Source organism: Apium graveolens, chromosome 10, assembly GCF_009905375.1.
Source record: "Apium graveolens cultivar Ventura chromosome 10, ASM990537v1, whole genome shotgun sequence".
NCBI lineage: Eukaryota > Viridiplantae > Streptophyta > Magnoliopsida > Apiales > Apiaceae > Apium > Apium graveolens.
In genome coordinates, this window is record NC_133656.1 from 51059489 (window position 1) to 51083863 (window position 24375).

The 24375-nt window shown below is 38.7% G+C and overlaps 4 protein-coding genes across 4 annotated transcripts; all 4 read left to right on the forward strand.

Annotated features, from left to right (window-relative positions):
* Positions 1-2158: 2158 nt before the first annotated feature.
* Positions 2159-2707, forward strand: LOC141690572 (uncharacterized). Its single transcript, XM_074495359.1, has one exon. The coding sequence runs from the start codon at positions 2159-2161 to the stop codon at positions 2705-2707; it is 549 nt and encodes a 182-aa protein (XP_074351460.1).
* A 1638-nt stretch (positions 2708-4345) lies between these two features.
* Positions 4346-4909, forward strand: LOC141690573 (uncharacterized). Its single transcript, XM_074495360.1, has one exon. It carries the CDS (start codon positions 4346-4348, stop codon positions 4907-4909), a length of 564 nt encoding a protein of 187 aa, XP_074351461.1.
* A 105-nt stretch (positions 4910-5014) lies between these two features.
* LOC141690574 (uncharacterized) lies at positions 5015-5428 on the forward strand. Its single transcript, XM_074495361.1, has one exon. The coding sequence runs from the start codon at positions 5015-5017 to the stop codon at positions 5426-5428; it is 414 nt and encodes a 137-aa protein (XP_074351462.1).
* A 140-nt stretch (positions 5429-5568) lies between these two features.
* On the forward strand, positions 5569-5976 carry LOC141690575 (uncharacterized). Its single transcript, XM_074495363.1, has one exon. It carries the CDS (start codon positions 5569-5571, stop codon positions 5974-5976), a length of 408 nt encoding a protein of 135 aa, XP_074351464.1.
* Positions 5977-24375: the final 18399 nt, after the last annotated feature.

Below are 24375 nucleotides of genomic sequence, written 5' to 3' on the forward strand. Positions count from 1 at the left end.
CTGGGTATCTCGCGGTGGAGGATGCTCTAGTTTCTGCTCGGAAATCTATAATCATAAACACAATTTGTTTTGTTAGGTCCCGTCCTAATTTACGACGACTCGCACTTATGCGCTACTTATTATGCACCCTCTCAACTTATACTACCCTTATTATTCCTTCAAGTTCTTATTCACATTATGGTCGCTTCATTTTTCTAAGTATCTTAAGTTCATCTTCATTTTCGCCGTTGGCTCCGCTTATGGATTCTATGGTTTCTAATCGTGCGGTCTCGGCTCCGACATTTTTATAAAACTGAAAAATCAATGTTTTCACTTGAAATTTTTATGGCAGTTAGGAAACTCAAAATACTACTCTCTGTGAAAATTTCATGATTCATGAACATTATTAAGTCGATTCTTTATATTTTCAAAGTTCGTAATTCGTAACAGTTTTTGTCGCGTAAATCACTTTTAGTAAAACGACCTTAACTTTTGATCCGTAAATCGGAATCAAGCGATTCGAGCGCCTAAATGATCCTTATAACATTGTCTATCATTATAAAGGATTATTTTTTAAGAACTACTGTTTAAAACGTTGGGACTTTCTGTAGAATCTGAAAGTTATGATTTGTTGGTTTTAACGGATTTACGTTTATGATCGGGGTTTCGTTTACGCCCTAAATCTTAACACAACCACCAAAAATCATCATTTCATCATTAACACACAAACTCCTCTCAAGAACATCATGTTCTTGAGGCAACAATAATCAACCTTAAATCTACTTACTTAAACTTCAAGATCTTAACAATACCACTTCTTAAACTAAGTTTTCTACCACATACTAAATGGATCTTAAAAATGAATCTTAAATAAAGTTGGGCCAAATATTTTTACCTTTCTTGAAATCTTGAGATGTGTTCTTGAGGATGGTGGAGGCTTGGAAGTGCTTGGTATGATATTTGGAACCTAAAACCGCCATTGAAATCAAGAAACCAAAGAGGAGTTACTATTCATACTATTCACTAGTGACTTTCTTGATTTTATTTCACCCATCAAACCTTGATAAAAAGAGATGAAAGAATTTTATTACCTTAGTTTGATTTTTAGGAAGCTTGAGAATTAATGGGATGATTTTACCATGGCTAGATTTTGAGTTTTGAATTTGGATTTCTTCCTTTTTGGAGATAAGGCCGATTGGAAGCTTAAAGGGGGGGGGGGATTTATGCTTGCTTCTCTTGGTTGCTTCTTGGTTGTTTCTTGGAAATGGGTATGATATCTTTCCTTGATTTTATAATCTTCCTAGTATAGCATTCTAGGTTTATTCCTTGTTGCCAAATCCATGAACATATCTTAGGTAGCTTCCTAGTTTCCAAGCTAAACTACTTGTGTTAGCTTCCTTAGCACATTATTTGGATAGCTTACTTGATTATCCTATGGTTAGCTTAGTATTTGATAAAGTAACCATGGTTACTTTATTATCATGGTTTAGTTAGTGCGTTATGCTTATTTAATCGTTTACGCGTTCGCTCGGTTGCTTAAACGTTTTCGTAATACTTACTCGTAAGTCGCTCGCGACGTAATTCCTTTCGTATTTATTCCTTATATTTTTAATTTATCATACTTGAATATAAATCCGTAGGGTTTTAATATCGTAATTATATTGTGATTCCCTTAATCCTCGATGAGTCGTAAATACGGTAGTTTTTCAAAGTTCATTTTCTTCGAAAACTAATAGCATTTACATACACTCATTTGGTACGTATAATCGTAATATCAACTCCGAAACTCATTTTCTCATGCACTACATAGTGTGGGCTAAAAAGTTTTCCCCGTCCGTCAGGGTTACTATTCATTAAACGATTTACAACGTCTCAAAAATTCAAGTTGTTATATTACTATTCATAAAGTTCTTTTACCGATGTCAAAAATTTGGGTTCTTACAGAAAGTTTGGACGTTATACCAAGGGTGAAGAGGCCGGAGGCCAAAAGAGAGATAATGATCGAAGAGATGATGATAGAAGGGGTAGCGATAGAGATCGCAACCCACAGCCCCGAGGGCCAATCAATATGATCTCAGGAGGACCTACAACAGCTGGTACTACAAGGAACTCCCGAAAGGCATATGCAAGAGAAGTGATGAGCATAGTTGGGGAGCCGTCTAAGCGTTCTAAGTGAGAGATGACGCTTGAATTTGGTGACCCAGATCTTGAAGGTTTGAAATTTCCTCAGGATGATCCTCTAGTTATCACTTCGATAATTGGAAATTGTCCTATTATGAGGGTCCTAGTGGACAATGGAGCTTCCGTGGACATTCTGTTCCATGACAAATTCATAAGGATACGCTATAATGGTTCTCAGCTAACCCCGTCTAACGCACCCATCTACGGGTTTAACCATATGGAATGCAAAGTCGAAGGAGCAATTCAACTTCTCGTAACTATCGGGGAAGAGCCCAGGGAGGCCACGCAGATGTTGAACTTTCAGGTTGTCAAGGCAGCCTCTACCTACAATACTATCATGGGTAGAACAGGGATCCACGCTTTTAAGGCTGTGTCCTCAACCTACCACATGGTACTGAAGTTCCCAACTAGGAATGGTCCTGGAGAAGCAAGAGGAGATCAGAAGATGGCCCGTAGTTGCTATGTTGCAGCACTTAGGCCTGATGGAACAGGGGGGCAGGTCCTCCCCATAGAAGACATGGATGTCCGAGAAAATGATGAACTGTGAGGAAAGCTAACCGAGAACTTGGTCCCAAATTCCTTTAGACCCCTTAGACCCGGAGAAGGTCACGTACATGGGGGCATCTCTGGACAAGCCCTTGAAGGGTCGAATGACAACTTTCCTCCAGGAAAGCAATGTTATATTTGCTTGGACAGCAGCTGATATGCCTGGGATTGACCCAAACCTTATAACTGATAGGTTGAAAGTTGATCCAACTCGGAAGGCTGTAAAGCAAAAGAAGAGAACTTATGCCCCTGATAGGATGGAAACCATTAAGCAGGAGGTCGAGAAGCTTTTATAAGCTGGATTTATTGAGGAAGTGCCATTCCCTGAATGGTTGGCTAACCCCGTAATGGTCAAGAAGGCCAATGGAAAGTGGAGGATGTGCATCGACTTCACTGACTTGAATGATGCTTGTCCTAAGGACTGTTACCCCCTACCAAGGATTGATACCCTGATCGATACCACTGCTGGACATGAGATGCTAAGCTTCATGGATGGCTTCAGTGGTTACAATCAAATCAGAATGCATAAGGATGACATCCCCATGGTATCTTTCATAACTGATTTTGGTGTATTTTGTTATCTTGTTAAGGCTTTTGGACTTAAGAATGCAGGAGCTACTTACCAAAGACTGGTAAACAAGATATTTACCCATCTAATTGGGAAGGCCATGGAGGTCTATGCCGATGACATGTTAGTAAAAAGCCTAAGCAAGGCCGATCATATTAGTCACCTCAGAGAGGCATTTGAAGTGCTAAGGCACCACAAGATGATGTTAAACCCAGCCAAGTGTGCTTTTGGCGTTGGGTCTGGAAAATTTTTGGGTTACATGGTCTCTAAGAGGGGGATAGAGGCCAATCCCGACAAGATCAAAGCCATCCTAGACATGGAGCCACCACGCTCCATCACGGACATTCAGAAGCTGACAGGGAGAATTGTAGCTCTAGGGAGGTTCATCTCCAAGTCTGGAGACAAATGCCTGCCCTTTTTCAAAGCCCTTAAGAAGATGAAGGAATTTATATGGACAACTGAGATCCAAGAAGCATTTGAACAACTGAAGAAGTACATGACTGAAGCCCTGTTGTTGGCTAAACCGAGTCCGGAGGACATTCTTTACTTGTACCTCGCGGTATCTGAATAAGCCGTGAGTGCAGTCCTCGTGAAGGAAGAACAGAAGCTCTAGAAACCTATATACTATGTGAGCAAAGTGCTCCATGGAGAAGAGTTGAATTACTCCACCACGGAGAAGTTTGCACTTGCCCTCATCACAGCCTCAAGGAAGTTAAGACCATACTTCCAGGCTCACAAGATCGAAGTCCTGACGGACCAACCCTTGACGAATATTCTTCATAGCCCGAAGGCCAGTGGAAGGCTCATCAAGTGGGCAATTGAGTTAGGAGAGTTTGATATCAAGTATAAGCCTCGAACGGCCATCAAGGCTCAGGCCTTAGTAGACTTCATGGTCGAATGCACCATCAACGACCAAGAAGTCGGGGGCAGGAGATAGTAACCCCAGATTAAGGAGGGAAGGAGAAGGATGAAGAAACAACCTTAAAAGAGTTGTGGGTTCTCCATTTTGACGGAGCATCCAAAACAAAATCAAGTGGTGCGGGCCTACTCTTACAAAGCCCTGATGGGTTAATGATTGAATATGCTTTGAAATTGGACTTCCCACCTATGAACAACGAAGCAGAATATGAAGCATTAATAGCTGGATTAGGCTTAGCTAGAGCCGTGAGGGCCAAAAACCTGAAGGTCTGCGGAGACTCAAGACTTGTAGTTGCTCAAGTTAATGGAGAGTTTGAAGCCAAGGATGAAACTATGGCCAAATACCTGAGAGTCGTAAAGGGAATACTGACTCAGTTCGATGAATGGTATGTAGAACATGTTCCGAGGGAGGAGTACACTACGGCAGATGCCTTGTCCCAGTTTGCCTCGTCTGAAGTCGAGAACTATCCGAGAAATATTTACTTCCAGGTCTTGAAGACCCTTACTATTTATGTCATAAATATGATAGCACCGGTTGGTGTGGCAAGCTGTTGGATAGACCCGATCAAGACCCACTTAAAAACTGGGTGGCTCTCTGATGATGCCCAAGAAGCACGCAAGCTGTCGGTTAGAGCGTTAAGATACTCGTTGATTGAAGGCCTTCTTTACAAAAGGTCATTTGTTATTCCATACTTGAAGTGCTTAAGACCTCTTTAAGCAGAGGAGGCACTTAAAGAAGCCCATGAAGGGATTTGTGGACAACACTTGGGGGGCAGGGCCCTCGCTCACAAGATAACTAGGTTGGGATTTTACTGGCCAACTATGCTAGCTGATGCCAAGGCTTATGTGAAAAAGTGTGACAGGTGCCAGAGGCACGCTTTGATAGTACCACAGCCCCCACAGAGGCTTGCGTCGATCAACACACCCATCCTTTTTGCAATGTGGGGAATGGACATACTTGGACCATTTCCTATGGCATCGGGACAGAGGAAGTTCATTGTGGTAGCCATAGACTACTTTACAAAGTGGATTGAGGCTAAGGCACTAGCCAAGATAACCACCAAGCAAATTACCCAATTATTTTGGGAGAATGTGATATGCCGATATGGAATCCCACGCATCCTTGTCACGGATAATGGGAAGCAATTTGATAATGGAGAGTTCAGAGAGTATTGCGATGATAACAGTATAGAACTTCGCTTCACCTCGGTTGCACATTCTCAGGAAAACGGGTAAGTGGAAGTTGCTAACAGGATCATCCTTGATGGACTTAAGAAAAGGGTAGAACGCTCGAGAAACACTTGGGAGATGAGTTGCTGCCTATACTCTGGGCATATCGTACCACCTGCAAAGTGACAACTGAAGCTACCCCATTCATGCTGGCTTACGGAGCCGAGGTAGTGGTGCCCCTTGAGATCACTCATGGATCCCCTAGGATCGAAGCTTACGAACCAGAGACAAACGAGGAAGGCATGAGGCCCGCTCTCGATCTCATTGACGAGGTCAGGGATGAAGCCAATGCCCGCAATGCAGAGCATCAACGAAGAGCCTCCCTCTATTACAATAGACGGGTGAAAGAAAGGTTCTTTCAACAGAGAGATTTGGTTCTGAGGAAGATTGAGGCATCAGGAGTAGGGGAGAGAGGAAAGGTAGCCCCCAACTGGGAAGGGCCTTATAAGGTCAGGAGGACATTGGGACGAGGATCCTACAAGTTAGAGACCCTAAATGGTGATGAAGTGCCTCGCACTTGGCATGCTTCGAACCTGAAGGTTTATTATGTTTAGGACATTCACTACCTGTTCCTAGTACTTAGCATTAGTTTTACAAATAAGGAAGACGAAACGATTTTTTGTAAGGGTTGAACCCATTTCTTAGAGATATTACCTATTTATGAAAGTTTATTTCTATCATCTTGTCTACCAATTTATTTAGGTACGAGCATCCAAAGAATGCAAGTCCTAAAGGATCAAATGCCGAAAATAAAAGACAATAATGAAATGAAATTAAATATAGTGCATATATAAAAGATCCTGAAGGATCATAAGTTAGAAGTCCCGAAGGACCAATAGGTTACAAACCAATAAAAGTTCAAATAAATAGGTTCTAAAAATAAAAGCCACATACGACAATCAAGGCCATGCAAGGCCATATCATTCACTCGTCAGAAGAATCTTCCCCATCTTCATCTGACCCTTCCTCAGAAAAAGAACCGCTGCTCGCTGGAATTGGCTCCCTCATCATCCCTCGAAGGGCTGCCCTGGACTTAGGGCTACCCGAGGGGGCTTTGCCCTTAGAGCCAGAATCGGAACCCGAATGGCTGAAGCTTGAGTGGGACCTCATAAGAGGAGTCGAGGGCACCGATCCGGAAGGTTGCTCAGATAAGTCTATAACAGGCATCTGCCAAGGACAAAAAAGAAGGCTTGGATCAACCACGTCCGGCCATACGCCTTGACTCCCCTATCCTAACCTATTGCCATGTTAATGGGGCGCATCTCGTCATCGTGCTCATCCATCATGGTAGTGAACTTAGTGGATCTATGATAAGCAGCCTCGAGGTCCTTCCATTCTTTCTTCCTCTTCTCTTCCGAGCTAGCATACTTCTTCTCCATGATGGCAAACTTGCCCTTCAACTCTTGGGCCTTAGACTCCCATTCCCCTGAGGAAATAGTCATCTGCTTCATGGAAGCTTACAATGCGTTGTAGTCACCTCTCATTTTCACAGCTTGAGTAGAGGACGCTGTGAAATAGGCATTGGCCTAACAAAGAAAACATGAGTTTAATTAAGAAGGGCTGAGCCCTTAAGGAATGATTCATACAATATGTTCCAAGTTCCAAAAAAAGAGAACTTAAACGAAAATTTACACAAGGAGAAACATACCTGATAGAGGGCTTGAGCTCCCAACATCTCAGCCTCAAGGAGTTTCTCACCAGAAGAGACGAATAATAGGTCGGGAGGAGTGATGCAGTTTTTCGACCACTCGAGAGCAAGGGCCGGGTTGCCGAAAATGGAGTCATTGGAAGAAATACCCCAACCGGGCTTGAAAGGAGTCCTGGCACTCCTGTCAAAAGCCTTGGTCCTCTTAAGGCCAGATCCTGACACCTCGAGGAAGGCAGGGTCCTTCAGGATATGGTTGGCCTTCTTGATGGCATCCCTAGCCATCCTTCCCGTAACAGCACCGCTCGACCTGGCTTTGGCGTCGAGAGCCTTAGCAACTGAAATAAGAAGAAAAGAAACAAATGTAAGAATAAACTTGTACAAAGTAAGGGAAAAAAAGATAAATACCCTCTATGGAGAGGCAACTAAGGCCAGCCTCGACAAGCTTGACTTCCGTCATGAACTCCCAGTAAAGGGTTCTCACGTCATCGTCAATAAGAAGATCTCGAGCATGAAGCTCAACAGCAGAAAGGTTGAGAATAAAGTGGGAGCTATCGACTGGGCTACTAAAATCGCGTCTGAAGTATACACCCCAGTCTCCGTCCTTCCACTCAAGAACCACGAACTTCTTGATCCAGTTATGGTTTGAGTCATTTAGGGAACTGATGTTCACCATTTGAGGAACGTGGGCTCGGTGTTGAATCACTACCCAACCAGGCCTAGTCATAGGAGACGCCTTCAACATGAAGATGCTACGGAACATTGTTACACTCAAAGGGATGCCCAAGTCATGGAATCTCACTATAAATAAGATGATAAAAGACCACTCATTAGGGTAGAGCTGGCACAGATGGATCTTCAGCTCGTCTAGAAGCCTCGGAATGAAGGGGTATAGAGGGAACCTCAGCCCGGAGTTAAGGACCGCCTTGAACACAAACAGCCTCTGGTGGCAAAGATTGCATGCCCTCTCACTTGGCTTCGCTCTACGAACCCTCAAGCAGTCGGGCCATGAGTAAGTCGACTTAATCTCCTCGACGTCCTTCTTACGAAGCACGCTTCATTGATGAAATGCATCAAAATGGACGGTACTAGGGTACTCATCCGCTCTCTCGCCCAATATACTCTTCAAACTATTCGAGAAACGATTAATTGAGAAGGGGGAGACAAGAGCTATATCTTGGAGTGAGCGTATAGTAGCCCTCTTATGCATAGCTTCCTTTTCCGAGAAAGAGGACTTGGCAGGGCCTTGTCCACCTGACATACTTGAGAACTTGAAGAGAGTTAAGAGCTTGAGAGAATTTGAGAATTTAAGAAGTTGAGAAATGAAGGTGTGAATGAAAATGAGAACATCTCATCTCCTTTTATAGGAGAAAGGTCACCTGCTACATATGTCGTAAGTCAGCTTGGTTCACGCTAGAAGGTACCTCGTTGAAAAAATACATGAAATGGTGAGGAAAGGCAATAGAAGACGACATGATAAACGAGAAAAACGATGCATGACATCGCTTATCACATCAGTCTTCCGAAAAAAGCCTGGCTGAAACCAAATATAAGTCATTAGTCTTAACAAAAGGATGATTATGTTAATCATCATGATTAACAAAATTAGTGGGGTTTAAGACAAGATTAGCTTTTCAGTTGAACTCATGAGTACGAGAAGGAAACGTTCTCCTCTGTATCAGAGCCATGACGGCCACAACTTGTGCGCGGGGAATCCCCGGTCGACCAGGCAACAATTGGAGGCCCTTTGGCCTACCAGGAACCTCTGTATCAGAGCCATGACGGCCACAATTTATGTGCGGGGAAGCCCCGACCAACTAGGCAACAATTGAAGGCCATTTGGCCTACCAAGAGCCTTTGTATCAGAGCCATGATGGCCACAACTTGTGCACGGGGAAGCCCCGGCCGACTGGGAAATAATTGGAGGCCCTTTGGCCTATCAGGAGCCTCTGTATCAGAGACATGACGGCCACAATTTGTGCGCGGGGAAGCCCCGGCCGACCAGGAAACAATTGGAGGCCCTTTGGCCTACCAGGAGCCTCTGTATCAGAGCCATGACGGCCACATTTTGTGCGCGGGGAATCTCCGGTCGACCAGGAAATAATTGGAGGCCCTTTGGCCTACTAAGAGCCTCTGTATCAGAGCCATGACGACCATAATTTATGTGCGGGAAAGCCCCGGCCGACCAACCATCAATTGGAGGCCTTTTGGCCTACCAGGAGCCTTTGTATCAGATCCATGACGGCCACAATTTGTGTGCGGGGAAGCCCCGACCGACCAGCCATCAATTGGAGGCCTTTTGGCCTACCAGAAGCCTCTGTATTAGAGTCATGATGGCCACAACTTACCTCCGTAGTGGCCTTGGCCTACCAGCCAAGAAATTGAGGCCTTTCAGCCTATCAGAAACTCCTGTAGGAGAGCCATGAGGCCTTCAAAAGATACCTCAGAGACCCTTTAGGGAGATCAATGGGAAATTTCTCAAAAATGATAATTCTCACCAGAACCAAGTTTCGTGAAGACTAGAACGTCTACGAGAACGAGGTGGTTCAGGGGCATAACATCTGTTGTGAATATGTTGTGAACTTAATGATTTCATTAACAAAACACCTTAGTAGATTTAACTTAGTGAAAAATGTAGCACTCGACGAATAAGGAATATAGTCCCGACGGATGACTCAATATAGTCTCGACGGATGATGATTTATTATCCATCGAGTGAGTAGCTTATGTAATAATAAGTCATGTAGCACATTTCTGCAAACACCTTTGTTTAGATTCTGTAGTAGCATATAAGTCATGTTGACTTTAATTAAATATGCAGAATAGGTTGATTAATTGTACATAGATGATGTCTTGTAATTCTGCATAAATGAAATGAAATCAAGTGCCAAATAGCTACCCGACGGATGTTCAACAAAGCTACCTGACAGATGATCAACAAGGCAACCCGACGGATGATTATGTACCCGGCGGATAATCAATTCAAATATCAGTTGACAGTGATAACACTGTAATAACCCCAAAAATTTTGGACTTTTTGTAAACCTTATGAATAGTGATTTTGCTGATTATGCTGAATAAGAAAACTTTTCATGCCACACAATGTAACAGTTCTTTTATTGATATTCTGAGGTCTTATTAGTACTCTAAATGGTATATAAGTGTATGTAAAGATCGTTAGAATCCAAATCCGAACACTTTGATTTTTCCCGAAAATCCACCAGATACCGAAAGAATTGAGTATAAGGTAACATGATAAAAATGATTTAAATTCAAGGATTTTTAGAGAGGATCATAAAAGGAAAATAAAATATTGAGAAAGGTTCAGGGGAACCTAAGTAATAAGATCCCAGGTATGATACCTCAAACGATAAACGAGAACGAAAGTTAAGCGAACCGTATAACAGATAAGCGGTCATTAGCCAAGTAATTAGGGGTTAATCAAAGAGGTTAGTGGATGATGATGTCATCACACCAACAAGAAGAAGACAAGTGTAAGAGGATGACATGAGAAAGATGACATAGGCATGGTGACATAAGCATGACAAATGGAGGGATTTGTTGGTTGATTGTAAGCCACACAATTTTTACCATGGTAACAATCTAATTAACGACAAAAGGATGTAACCAAGCTAAACACCACACAAATCATTTAATCAAACTAGAAACATTTTTACTTCACTTTTTCTTCCCTTGCTCTCGGCTAAAACCAGAGCAGCAACTTAAAACTACCATATATCCTTCAATACTCACTCAAATGTTGTGTTCTATAGCTCATTGGAAAGGTATTGAGATGGCCTATAATTCGTGTTCACAAGTCTCGTCCAAATAAGCACGGTAAGACCATCATGTTTACAGTTCTTTAAATCGGTCTTTTAGAAACTTCAAAACCTAACTTTGTGTTCTTGATTTCTTTGGAAAGATCAAGCTTGTATGAGGTTAGATTAAGGCTCCCTAAGGCTTCCTAGCAACTTAACACCTACCAAGGAAGGTATCGACTTCAAACCATAGCTTTGATTTTATGATTCCAATAAGTTTTATTGAACCATTGTTAGTATTAAGGCTTGATCTTTGATTATAAGTAGTTTTGGTGGATTTGTATTGGTTTTGAATATTGGGTATTTGATTGGTTGGATAAATTGGTAAAACTTGGAGTTGGGGACTGAGTTTGTAGTATGATGGTTGAATATTGTTGTATTGGTGGTTGTGAGTGAATTGATGATAATTTAGAGTGTTAATTAAATTGGAAATCGCGTAAACATAAACGTCATAATGCCCGATTTTCCTTAACTGTTATGTTCTTAATTTTAGGACCCGTGAACTCACTGAAATATTCTAACGTTTGTCATTTTTAGATAGTTCATGTTACGAGCTTCGTTTTGATATGAGGTTCGCTTGAATCCGATGTACGGTTTAGGGGAAACGACTGTTTTAAGTAACGGCATTTCGCGAACGAACCATTACCCCTCGCCTTACTTTGAAACCTTGGTTAAGGCCCTTAAATGACTAATTGGAGTATGAAACAATTATTTAAAGTGGATTAGGAAGTTGGTAGAGTACTCGCGAAAGAATCGTCTTAAAATACTTAATGGTTAATTTATTAAAAATGGTGGAGCCAAGGGTACTCGAACGACTTATGTGATTCGTTAAGCGTAGAAGTGACCATAAGCAAACGTTAGGGTTCAATTGGTTAAATTCTAGTTTCTTAAGCGACCGTGGTTTAATTCCGACTTATGTTGTTGTTCATAGGTTATCGGACCCACTCTAAGCTTAAGTCTAAACGGGAACACTCAGACAAGTTTTCTACACGTTATACTGTTGTTGTGATGTAAATATATGTATATTCATTATTTTATGATAAATGCATGATTGTTATTAGCAAATTTTGCGATATATTAGAGCATGCTGATATGGTATATATGCATGTCTGTTTCGTAATCTTGATATCTAATTGTTGATTCAAATACTTATATGTTGCAAAATACCTATGCTACAGATAAGCAGTAGTTGCGTATAACCTTAGTACAGGGGACCCAAAGGTGAACATTTTCTAAACCGGGAGTCGATGTTCCCAAGTATAATATATATATATATATATATTTATTTATATATATATAGATATAGTTTTCAAAACTATTAATCGAATAAGGTTTATTCGATAACTTTATTTTATTAAATGAATATTATTTTGAATATTCATTCGAGAAATTATGACTCCGCTTCTTTTATTAAATAATACTCTTTATTTTATTAAAGAATAATGTTTCGATAATCAAACTTATTTTTGATTATTCAAATAAAGATCGTACTTTCGTATAAGTATATCTTTGGTTATTTATTATTCATTTCAAGTATAAGTTTTAAAACTTCTACTTCAATTATTTTTATAAGGATTATCCTTATGGGAATATTATTTAAATAATAATATTCAGATATTTTTTAATATATCGGGACTGATTTATTTTATTAAATCAGCATTACTCCAAACATTCTGAAAAATGTTTTCGAGTCTTCAAAATGATTTTAAAAGTTAGAGCGGATCCCAAAACTCGTTTTCAAATTTAAGATCTTCCTTTCGAAGGGGATTTAAATACTCGCTTTTAAATTAAGGGATCCGGCTCTGTGGTGTATTTTATATTCGCAACGACGTTGCTGTTTGTATAAATGAATTGATTACTTACCCAACGTTCGGGAAGTAAGTCCATCTAATTGAGTCGGCATAAGCGACAGGCCGGGGTACGGTATATCAAAGTGTAAGTGGCTGGGTGGCAGCCCATCAACGCGTAAGAGGCCGGGTGGCGGTCCAGCACAAGTCCTAATGAGGCTAGGGTGATGACCGGTGGGGGATTCATCCATCTACTAGTAGAAAAGGTTACTTATTGGTATCTTTTCCTGATCAGCAAGATATCGGGTTTATGCCAAAATTCTTTTCTTTCCAAATTCATTGGATATTGCAACTCTGTTCATACTTTACATGACAGAGGTTTTCAGGAAATGTATGAGAGATATATATGGTTATATATATATCGGGACTTAATGAAGTATCTTGTAACTTCATTTCATTCAATAATATTTCAAAGATTGAATCTATTCAAGTCTTATCTTGTAGTCTCATCTGTGTGATGAACTTTTGAAACTAATTATAACTTGAACGGTGGTAGTTCAAGTAGTATTCAGAAAAGATATAAGTATATTGGAGTATCTTGTAACTTCATCTTTTCAACTTATATCTAGTAAATGATTATCTTATGCATGACAAAGATTTTCATAAAAACGTTGAGACAAGGTTAGATATATGAGATCACCTTGTAACGATATTTTATACAGTTATAAACTGGAACTCTGTGTATATTATACATGTCAGAGGATTTCAAAGATTTGAGAAGTATATATGTATATATATACTGAATATTTTGCGACTTTGTCGCATTAAAATAACAAACTTGGTTCATTTCTTCTTGACCAAGACTTTCATGAGTACTATGAGAATGCTCATATATCGTTAATTATAATACATATTATTTTGGTGGGCTTGTTGCTCACCCTTGCTTTCTTCTTTCATCACACAACAACAGATAGACAAGATAAACAGGATCAAGCTCCCAATTCGTGAGCGGTTAGGAAACATTCCGCAGTTTCCTGTAGTCGTTGATGCCGTTGTAGCTGAGGTAGGAACTACTAATAGGCTAGGCTTTCACCTTTTGTTGTACGAGACTTATGTATATTTATGAACTGTAATAATGGAAAAGAATATGTAAATTTATTCAGAAACCCTTTTGAGGTGTAATGACTTATAATTGTGGAATAAAATGACTTATGTTGTTTTTGGTATTCATCTCTGAGACTATAACTTGTGGTGTGTGTATGTATATTGTGGGGTCACGGTACGCAGTGGTTGGTTGTTTATTAAGATTAAGAGTTGTTAAGGGAATTGGAACTCGTGACAACCCGGATCCCCGACCCCGGATTTGGGGGTGTTACAGAAATGGTATCAGAGCTAAGCGTTATAAACCTCAGAGATGATATGACATTAAAATAATAAGTTCACTAAGATAATAAGAACTCTTGCCAAGTTCATAGTCGGACTACCTAACGTAGTACTGACCGTTAAAACCCTTATGGGAACCCTTATAAATATCGTGATAAAAGCGTAGTTCGTTATCGTATATGGTAGCGGGACTCCGAACCCTGAGGTTGAGGAGCAACAACGCGATGATGTTTTATTACTTATTGGAGATCAGATTATGGATCCGATAGAGCATTCTAACGAGGGATCGGATGATGTTCATATTGAGGATGTAGCGGTTGAGGATGTTATCCTAGAAGGGATTGTAGCTGAGGAGGATCCCGTGGGGGATCCTGACAAGAATGAATAAAGGACCACTGAGGAATTGATAACCATGGTTAGGGAAACTACCAGAAGTAGGATTGGTCGGTCACTACCGGAGGTTCGTTCAAGTTCGTAAAGATAGTAGCTCCTTTAACGCGACTTACTCATAAGACTGAGAAGTTCGAATGGACAGAGAAATGCGAGAACAACTTTCAAAAACTGAAGCAAAGGTTGGAGACGGCTCCTATATTGGCGTTTCCGGATGAAAAAGGAGATTTTGTGATTTGTAGTGACGCTTCGCATAAGGAATTAGGGTGGTTCTTATACAGCACAACAAGGTAATCGCGTACGAGTCAAAATAATTAAGGGAATATAAAATTTGATATCCCCACCCATGAGCTTGGGCTCGTGGCAATAGTTTTGCCCTAAAGATTGGAGGCACTACTTGTATGGAGAGAAGTGCGAGATTTACACAAGCCATAAATGCTCTAGTGCATTTTCACGCAGAAAGAGCTCAACATGCGCCAGAGGAGGTGGTTAGAGCTAATCAAGGATTACGATTATGAGATTCTTTATCATCCAGGGAAAGCCAAAATGGTGGCTAATGCCCTTAGTATAAAGGAGAGACTCAAGATGAAAATGTCTTTGGGATAGTTGATAAGAGATTTTGAGAAAATGGAAATAGAAGTGAAGGTAACTGGAGCCGGTACCAAAACGCTGTTTGAGATTGCAATACAGCCCGAATTATCGAAAAAGATCATATTGTGCCAAGAAAAAGTGATGAATGAAGGCAGAGAGTCAATGACTGGAGAAGAGATTAATACCAAGAAAGATGATAAGGGAATAACGAGGTTTTCCTACAGAATTTGGGTTCCAAACGTTTAAGTGCATAAGGACTGGATCTTAGATGAAATCCATAGCTCGAGGAATAAGATTTAGGGCAAACCCTGAATGTGATAGTCAGGGAGGTTGCCATTAAGAAAGAAGGAGCCCATAACATAATGAAGTGGAAAACAAGGATTTTAACGTATAAGATAAGCCCAAGTATGGGAGAAGGATGAAACATTTCATACTAAGGAAACAGAAAGTCGAGTAAGGAAAGGAGACCCGAGACGGTACTCCTATACGAAAATTCATGGACCTGTCTAAAGAGAACTTAGACTATTATCCCCAACCACCACCTTGAGGAGACAGTGCGGTGGGAAATTCTTTCAGGACCTTTAAGTCGCTAAGCTCTCAGAGTTCCAAGGAACAAGCGAACCCAGTAGAGGTGAGAGCCTGGCTAAAGGAAATATAGGAATCATTTGAGATTCTAAATGATTGACGAATCACAAAAGACTTTTTTTGTCACTTACCCTCCTAAGAGAGAGGCCACCCGCTGGTGAAAGACCAAGAAAGGCACGGAGCCAGAGGTTTGAATAAACTGATTAAAGTTCAGTCAATTGTTTTCGGGAAAGTAATTCCCAAGGTTATGAAGATAGTGTAAAAGCTTTAGAGCCAGAACAAAGGCGGACGAGTATGATGAATTATGAAGCTAAGTTATAAAAGTTGTCAAGATTCGTTCTGATGACAAGAATCCCAGAACGACGTGATGTTTGAAGTCAATGAGTAGTGGGTTCATGAAATGATTGTAATAGAAAAGAAAATAAAAAAAAAAGAAACTGAAGTGGAAAGGAAAATAAAGACAATAGAGTTTGAGGAATGATAAGGGAGTTGGGTATGAGGAAACCCTAAAGACTCGTAGCAATAGAAATAGAAAAGTATGTAATCGTCAGGATGAGGGTGATTCACCATGAGTTAAAGTTGATGGTTGAAGGCATAAAAGATACATATAGTTTATCCCCTGTAAGTTGGGAGGATTCGAGGAAACCTTGAGATAGTTTGAAGGATAAATAATGAGACGCGGATAGACTGAGGAGACAAGAAAGTAAGAAATTAGTAAAATTGAATGAAGGAAGTGACCTTCAAGAATGTGAAGTGTAAAACCGGGGGCCTAATACCCAGAAAGGGAGACGCCATGTATGAAAGATATTCCAACATTGAGATGACTGTTGAGATAAACAACAAAAGTAAATAAGGAATTATTAAGAAGAAGTTCACGTTGAACATGACCAATATCTTCCAGAACATCCCTGTTGTCATTACCAAATTAGGAAAGAAAAGCGGGTAACCATTGTTATCTTTTGAAGGCCATAAGGGTTGACCTCAGTTTGAATAAGGAAATTGGTATAGACTATCAAGGTGGGAATGATTGAATAAGATAATCTATCACAGATATATGACTTGATTTATCCATGGAAGGATACAAGTACCTTTTTAAAGGTGGAATTCAGGATATAACTTCGATAACTTAAGATGAACCCTAGGGGAATGCATAAAGGTTGGCATTTCACCCTTAATAGGGATAGTATGAGTTTTGACAGTATGAATTGGAAAAGATTAAGGTAACAACAACCTTTAAGGATCAGTGGAGAAATTTTTCAAAAGTGTATAAACAATGGTTCTAGTATTAGTAAATGATATTTTGATATGCCTGTATCTAGGGAATATAGGAGGAACGATTTAAGGATAACCTTAGAGGTTTTATAAGGAGAAAGGTAATATTCGAAGTTCTCAAGAATTGAAATTTAATAAAGGAAAAATGGCATAATTATAATAATGCCAGGTGGGCACGTGTTAAACCATAAGAAGTATAGATTGAACCAATGAAGGTCAGAATTGTTAAAGCAAGAAGGGCCCAAGATAAAAGACGTCCTAAGTACGATCGAGAGTCAGCCATAATAATGTTTACATTTAAAGATTAAGGCAGTGACTTATGGAAAAATGGTGATTTTTTTTATGACAAGGACTTAAGAAAAGCATTTTCACATAAGAAGTGATTTGAAATGAGGTAGAAAAATTTAGTGAAGGTGGTTAAAATGACATTGATTGTAAGGAAATATTACTATCAGGAAAGGCCAAAGAGGTGGCCGACACTTTAAGTGTAAGAAGACAATTATCGGCGCTCGTGCCAGAGGAATACAGTGATAATGGTTAAAGCCGTGAAGATTGTATTATGGTTTGAAAGATTGACATTCCTTCTGATGATTGTGCGATACTCAACCGTGATAGTAGTTTGGTAAAGATTTAATTTATGAAATCGCCGTGAGCGGGCTATCTATCTTATAAGGTCATATCTTGAGATAAGCCAAGACTATGTTACGAAAGGACTAAATGAACCTTTGAGCTTCATGTCTCCTAATAAAGACATATGGTTAATAATGGTGTTAACCTGCTATCATTGCTTTCATTGAAACTCTTCTACAATCTGTTTCATGTCATGTATTTATGTCAGGATCAGGAGTGTTCTTCATGGATCATGAATGGTGATTATGTTACTTCCTTAGCAGGATTCGATACGATATGTATGGACTCCGGATGGTTAGCTGTTAAGATTTCATGGAAAATGAATGACTACAGTAGGTCAACGGTGGACCATAGTAATGCAGGAATGATTCTACGAGTAATGAGCCGATTATTTACAATCGTGAGAGTTGTATTGGAATGGAGGTTGAGATTGAGTACCATTAATCGGGTCATGGTGCTGTATAAGTTATCATTGATAGACTAATTAAGTAGATTATCTACCTATTGAATACTTATTCCTTCTTATCAATAGAGAGTCGTATTACTATACGAGGAAGGTTGCGGCGCAAGCATAGAATTCTAGTAACGATGACGTCTAGAATGAAATCCCAGATTCGATTTTCGATGTCGAGGGAGTTTCAAAGGTGATTGTTTATAAGCCTGAGCAAGAGCATGGGTCCATAGAATGATGGACGGAATAGTAAATATTCCGAAACATGAAATACGATGCTATAATACTTGATGTTGATATATATACGTATATGTTTTGTTCTCCTATGACAAACCTCTATAGTTCAGAGGTAGATTCCAAGCCAGATATTTTGTGGCAGTATATTTTATATATATACAATTCTCTTTAATTCGTTCTTTTCTCTCCTTTTCATTTCATATAAGCTGAGAAGAACAACCCTTCCAGAAGGGGAGGTATTGCCGAATGACTATCTATCTGTGTGATAGAAGCCTAGTAGAATACCATCTATTGTTTAATTGCTTGTCAAGTACTAAAGGCTGGCCACCTTCTGTACTAACTATGCAATGTAACAAGTTTTCATGATCATAGTGATCTCTCAATAAATTCTTTTACTTCTATATGAAGGACCAAGCTTTCGAAGATGGAGGCAGCTAGAGATGAAGTGGTACCAAGTATGGTGGTATTCCGATTTTAATACGTTCGTGATACTAAGGTTGACGCAAAATTATTAAAAGGTTATAGAACGCTAACGAGCAAAAGTGTAATCAGTATAAAATTTGGTACGGAAGATAGTAACGATTACGAACTAGAAAAGAGTAAGTATTGAGAAGCAAAAGCTGTAGATCTAGATGAGATAATGAGAGTCTGTACAATAGACTTGAAAGAAATTTGGAATGATCACTTAACGCGGATTGAGTTTTCTTACGATAATCGATCGTATGTCAGTATCGAGGTATCGCCTTATGAGATTCTTGAGGGAAGACAATGTCGATCTCCCTTATGTTAGGATGAAGTTGTAGAGCGCAAGATGCTCAGACCCGCAGTAGTCCAAAGGACTAAGGATATAATAGATCTAATCAGAGGACGGTTGGTAGTAGCCCAAGATGGACATAAGAAGTATGTTAATTTGACACGAAAGGACAAAGAATAGGAAGTAGGGGACCTAGTGCTATTTTAGGTATTCCCTTGGAAATGATGGATGTGGTTTGGAAAAAAAGGAAAGCTAAGCCCACGAATTGTTGGACCCTTGGATATATTAAGTCGTATTGGGAAGTTAACATATGAGCTAGCCTTACCCCGAACCTTAGCAAGTTCATAACGTGTTCCAAGTATCAATGTTAAGGAAGTGTAATCCGGATGCCAGGCAAATAGGGGCATATGAGCGCATAGACATGCAACCAGACGTAACCTATATGTAGCAACTAGGAAGTGTTATAGATCAAAAATAAATAAGTGCTTAGAAGAAGGGTTATCATGCTAGTCAGGGTTTGTGACAGAACCACAATGTGGGAAAATTGACCTGAGAGTTAGAAAGTGCAATGCTAAGAAAGTATACCAATTTATTTTCGATCTGATTTCGGGACGGAATCCTTTTAAGGAGGGGAGACTGTAATAACCCCAAAAATTTTGGACTTTTTGTAAACCTTATGAATAGTGATTTTGCTGATTATGCTGAATAAGAAAACTTTTCATGCCACACAATGTAGCGGTTCTTTTATTGATATTCTGAGGTCTTATTAGTACTCTATATGGTATATAAGTGTATATAAAGATCGTTAGAATCCAAATCCGAATATTTTAATTTTTTCCGAAAATCCACCAGATACCGAAAGAATTGAGTATAAGGTAACATAATAAAAAGGATTTAAATTCAAGGATTTTTAGAGAGGATCATAAAAGGAATATAAAATATTGAGAAAGGTTTAGGGGAACCTGAGTAATAACATCCCAGGTATGATCCCTCAAACGATAAACGAGAACGAAAGTTAAGCGAACCATATAACAGATAAGCGGTCATTAGCCAAGTAATTAGGGGTTAATCAAGAGGTTAGTGGATGATGATGTCATCACACCAACAAGAAGAAGACACGTGTAAGAGGATGACATGAGAAAGATGACATAGGCATGGTGACATAAGCATGACAAATGGAGGGATTGGTTGGTTGATTGTGAGCCACACAATTTTTACCATGGTAACAATCTAATTAACAACAAAAGGAAGTAACCAAGCTAAACACCACACAAATCATTTAATCAAACTAGAAATATTTTTACTTCACTTTTTCTTCCCTTGCTCTCGGCCAAAACCAGAGTAGCAACTTAAAACTACCATATATCCTTCAATACTCACTCAAATGTTGTGTTCTATAGCTCGTTGGAAAGGTATTGAGATGGCCTACAACTCTTGTTCACAAGTCTCGTCCAAATAAGCATGGTAAGACCATCAGTTTTACAGTTCTTTAAATCGGTCTTTTAGAAACTTCAAAACCTAACTTTGTGTTCTTGATTTCTTTGGAAAGATCAAGCTTGTATGAGGTTAGATTAAGGCTCCCTAAGGCTTCCTAGAAACTTAACACCTACCAAGGAAGGTATCGAATTCAAACCATAGCTTTGATTTTATGATTCCATTAAGTTTTATTGAACCATTGTTAGTATTAAGGCTTGATCTTTGATTATAAGTAGTTTTGGTGGATTTGTATTGGTTTTAAAATTGGGTATTTGATTGGTTGGATAAATTTGTAAAACTTGGAGTTGGGGACTGAGTTTGTAGTATGATGGTTGAATATTGTTGTATTGGTGGTTGTGAGTGAATTGATGATAATTTAGAGTGTTAATTAAATTGGAAATCGCGTAAACATAAACGTCATAATGCCCGATTTTCCTTAATTGTTCTGTTCTTAACTTTAGGACCCATGAACTCACTGAAAGATTCTAACCTTTTCCATTTTTAGATAGTTCATGTTACGAGCTTCGTTTTGATATGTGGTTCGCTTGAATCCGATGTACGGTTTAGGAGAAACGACCGTTTTAAGTAACGGCATTTCGCGAACGAACCATTACCCCTCGCCTTACTTTGAAACCTTGGTTAAGGCCCTTAAATGACTAATTGGAGTATGAAACAATTATTTAAAGTGGATTAGGCAATTGGTAGAGTACTCGCAAAAGAATCGTCTTAAAATTCTTAATGGTTAATTTATTAAAAATGGTGGAGCCAAGGGTACTCGAACAACTTATGTGATTCGTTAAGCGTAGAAGTGACCATAAGCAAACGTTAGGGTTCAATTGGTTAAAGTCTAGTTTCTTAAGCGACCGTGGTTTAATTCCGACTTATGTTGTTGTTCATAGGTTATCGGACCCACTCTAAGCTTAAGTCTAAACGGGAACACTCAGGCAAGTTTTCTACCCGTTATACTGTTGTTGTGATGTAAATATATGTATATTCATTATTTTATGATAAATGCATGATTGTTATTAGCAAATTTTGCGATATATTGGAGCATGCTGATATGGTATATATGCATGTCTATTTCGTAATCTTGATATCTAATTGTTGATTCAAATGCTTATAAGTTGCATAATACCTATGCTAGAGATAAGCAGTAGTTGCGTATACCCTTAGTATAGGGGACCCAAAGGTGAATATTTTCTAAACCGGGAGTCGATGTTCCCGAGTATAATATATATATATTTATTTATTTATATATATATAGATATAGTTTTCAAAACTATTAATTGAATAAGGTTTATTCGATAACTTTATTTTATTTAATGAATATTATTTTGAATATTCATTCGAGGACTAATGACTCCGCTTATTTTATTAAATGAATATTATTTTGAATATTCATTCGAGGACTTATGACTCCGCTTCAATTAAATAATATTCTTTATTTTATTAAAGAATAATGTTTCGATAATCAAACTTATTTTCGATTATTCAAATAAAGATTGTACTTTCGTATAAGTATATCTTTGGTTATTTATTATTCATTTCAAGTATAAGTTTTAAAACTTCTACTTCAATTATTTTTATAAGGATTATTCTTGTGGGAATATTATTTAAATAATAATATTCAGATATTTTCTAATATATCGGGACTGATTTATTTCATTAAATCAACATTACTCCAAACATTCTTAAAAATGTTTTCGAGTCTTCAAAATGATTTTAAAAGTTAGAGCGGATCCCAAAACTCATTTTCAAATTTAAGATCTTCCTTTCTAAGGGGATTTAAATACTCGCTTTTGAATTAAGGGATCCGGCTCTGTGGTGTATTTTATATTCGCAACAAGGTTGCTATTTTGATAAATGAATTGATTACTTACCCAACGTTCGGGAAGTAAGTCCATCTAATTGAGTCGGCATAAGCGACAGGCTGGGGTACGGTATATCAAAGTGTAAGTGGCTGGGTGGCAGCCCATCAACGCGTAAGAGGTCGGGTGGCGGTCCAGCACAAGTCCTAATGAGGCCAGGCTGATGACCGGTGGGGGATTCATCCATCTACTAGTAGAAAATGTTACTTATTGGTATCTTTGCCTGATCAGCAAGATATCGGGTTTATACCAAAATTCTTTTCTTTCCAAATTCATTGGATATTGTAACTCTATTCATACTTTACATGACAGAGGTTTTCAGGAAATATATAAGAGATATATATGGATATATATATATATCAGGACTTAATGAAGTATCTTGTAACTTCATTTCATTCAATAATATTTCAAAGATTGAATCTATTCAAGTCTTATCTTGTAGTCTCATCTGTGTGATGAACTTTTGAAACTAATTATAACTTGAACGGTGGTAGTTCAAGTAGTATTCAGAAAAGATATAAGTATATTGGAGTATCTTGTAACTTCATCTTTTCAACTTATATCTAGTAAATGATTATCTTATGCATGACAAAGATTTTCAGAAAAACGTTGAGACAAGGTTAGATATATGAGATCACCTTGCAACGATATTTTATACAGTTATAAACTGGAACTCTGTGTATATTATACATGTCAGAGGATTTCAAAGATTTGAGAAGTATATATGTATATATATACTGAATATTTTGCGACTTCGTCGCATTAAAATAACAAACTCGGTTCATTTCTTCTTGACCAAGACTTTCATGAGTACTATGAGAATGCTCATATATTGTTAATTATAATACATATTATTTCGGTGGGCTTGTTGCTCACCCTTGATTTCTTCTTTCATCACACAATAACAGATAGACAAGATAAACAGGATCAAGCTCCCAATTCGTGAGCGGTTAGGAAACATTCCGCAGTTTCTTGTAGTCGTTGATGCCGTTGTAGCTGAGGTAGGAACTACCAATAGGCTAGGCTTTCACCTTTTGTTGTACCAGACTTATGTATATTTATGAATTGTAATAATGGAAAAGAATATGTAAATTTATTCAGAAACCCTTTTGAGGTGTAATGACTTATAATTGTGGAATAAAATGACTTGTGTTATTTTTGGTATTCATCTCTGAGACTATAACTTGGGGTGTGTGTGTGTATATTGTGGGGTCACGGTACGCAGTGGTTGGTTGTTTATTAAGATTAAGAGTTGTTAAGGGAATTGGAACTCGTGACAACCCGGATCCCCGACCCCGGATTTGAGGGTGTTACAAACACAGTCACATGCGTCGAGTGTATGCAAGAGGAATGTGGAAGCCTATTCAACTGGGTTTTTGAGAATAAAGAAGCATTGCCATTTCCATGCTATTATTAAGATATTCAAAGATGCTGGAACAGAGTAATGAAATAGCATAGTATTAGACTTGATATGTTTTGTTTTATTATCTTGTCTTATTACTGTGTAGTCTTGGTGATATATAAACCAAGAGTAGCAATTAGAACAAAAAGAAGACTAAGCAACACATTTTCTCAGAGAAACAATTGTAAGCTGTATCCTTAGCATTTCTCTATAAGTTTAGTTTTTCTTAATCTTGTAAGCAGCTGTGAGCTATTCAAGCTTCACAGGGTTCTCTTGATATATATATATATCTGGTGGATACATTCAAATCCACCAGAAAGTTTTAAAGACTTGTGTTTTTATTAATTTGTGTTTTGATTTAACTAACTCTTATTTTGCACCTAGCAAATCAAACACCTATATATATTATTAAAATAGAACATTTTGTAATTCAGAAAAAGTTTCAAGAATTCCATTCAACCCCCCTTCTGTAATTCTTGTTGCATTGTTAGGGACTAACAATTGGTATCAGAGCGAGCTCTTGAAGAACAAAGAGTTTAAAGATCACAACAAACAACAAGATGAACAAAAAGGATGTTGGAGTCACGATTTCTTTATGATTCGATGGATAACTTATTTATCCTCATCCGTCAAATTGTCTTATTTTTAGCCGTTGATTCTCTGA

Bases quoted from the DNA above. Each gene is read 5' to 3' on its own strand.
- LOC141690573 (XM_074495360.1), top strand. From the start codon at position 4,346: ATGATTGAATATGCTTTGAAATTGGACTTCCCACCTATGAACAACGAA.
- LOC141690572 (XM_074495359.1), top strand. From the start codon at position 2,159: ATGACGCTTGAATTTGGTGACCCAGATCTTGAAGGTTTGAAATTTCCT.
- LOC141690575 (XM_074495363.1), top strand. From the start codon at position 5,569: ATGCTGGCTTACGGAGCCGAGGTAGTGGTGCCCCTTGAGATCACTCAT.
- LOC141690574 (XM_074495361.1), top strand. From the start codon at position 5,015: ATGCTAGCTGATGCCAAGGCTTATGTGAAAAAGTGTGACAGGTGCCAG.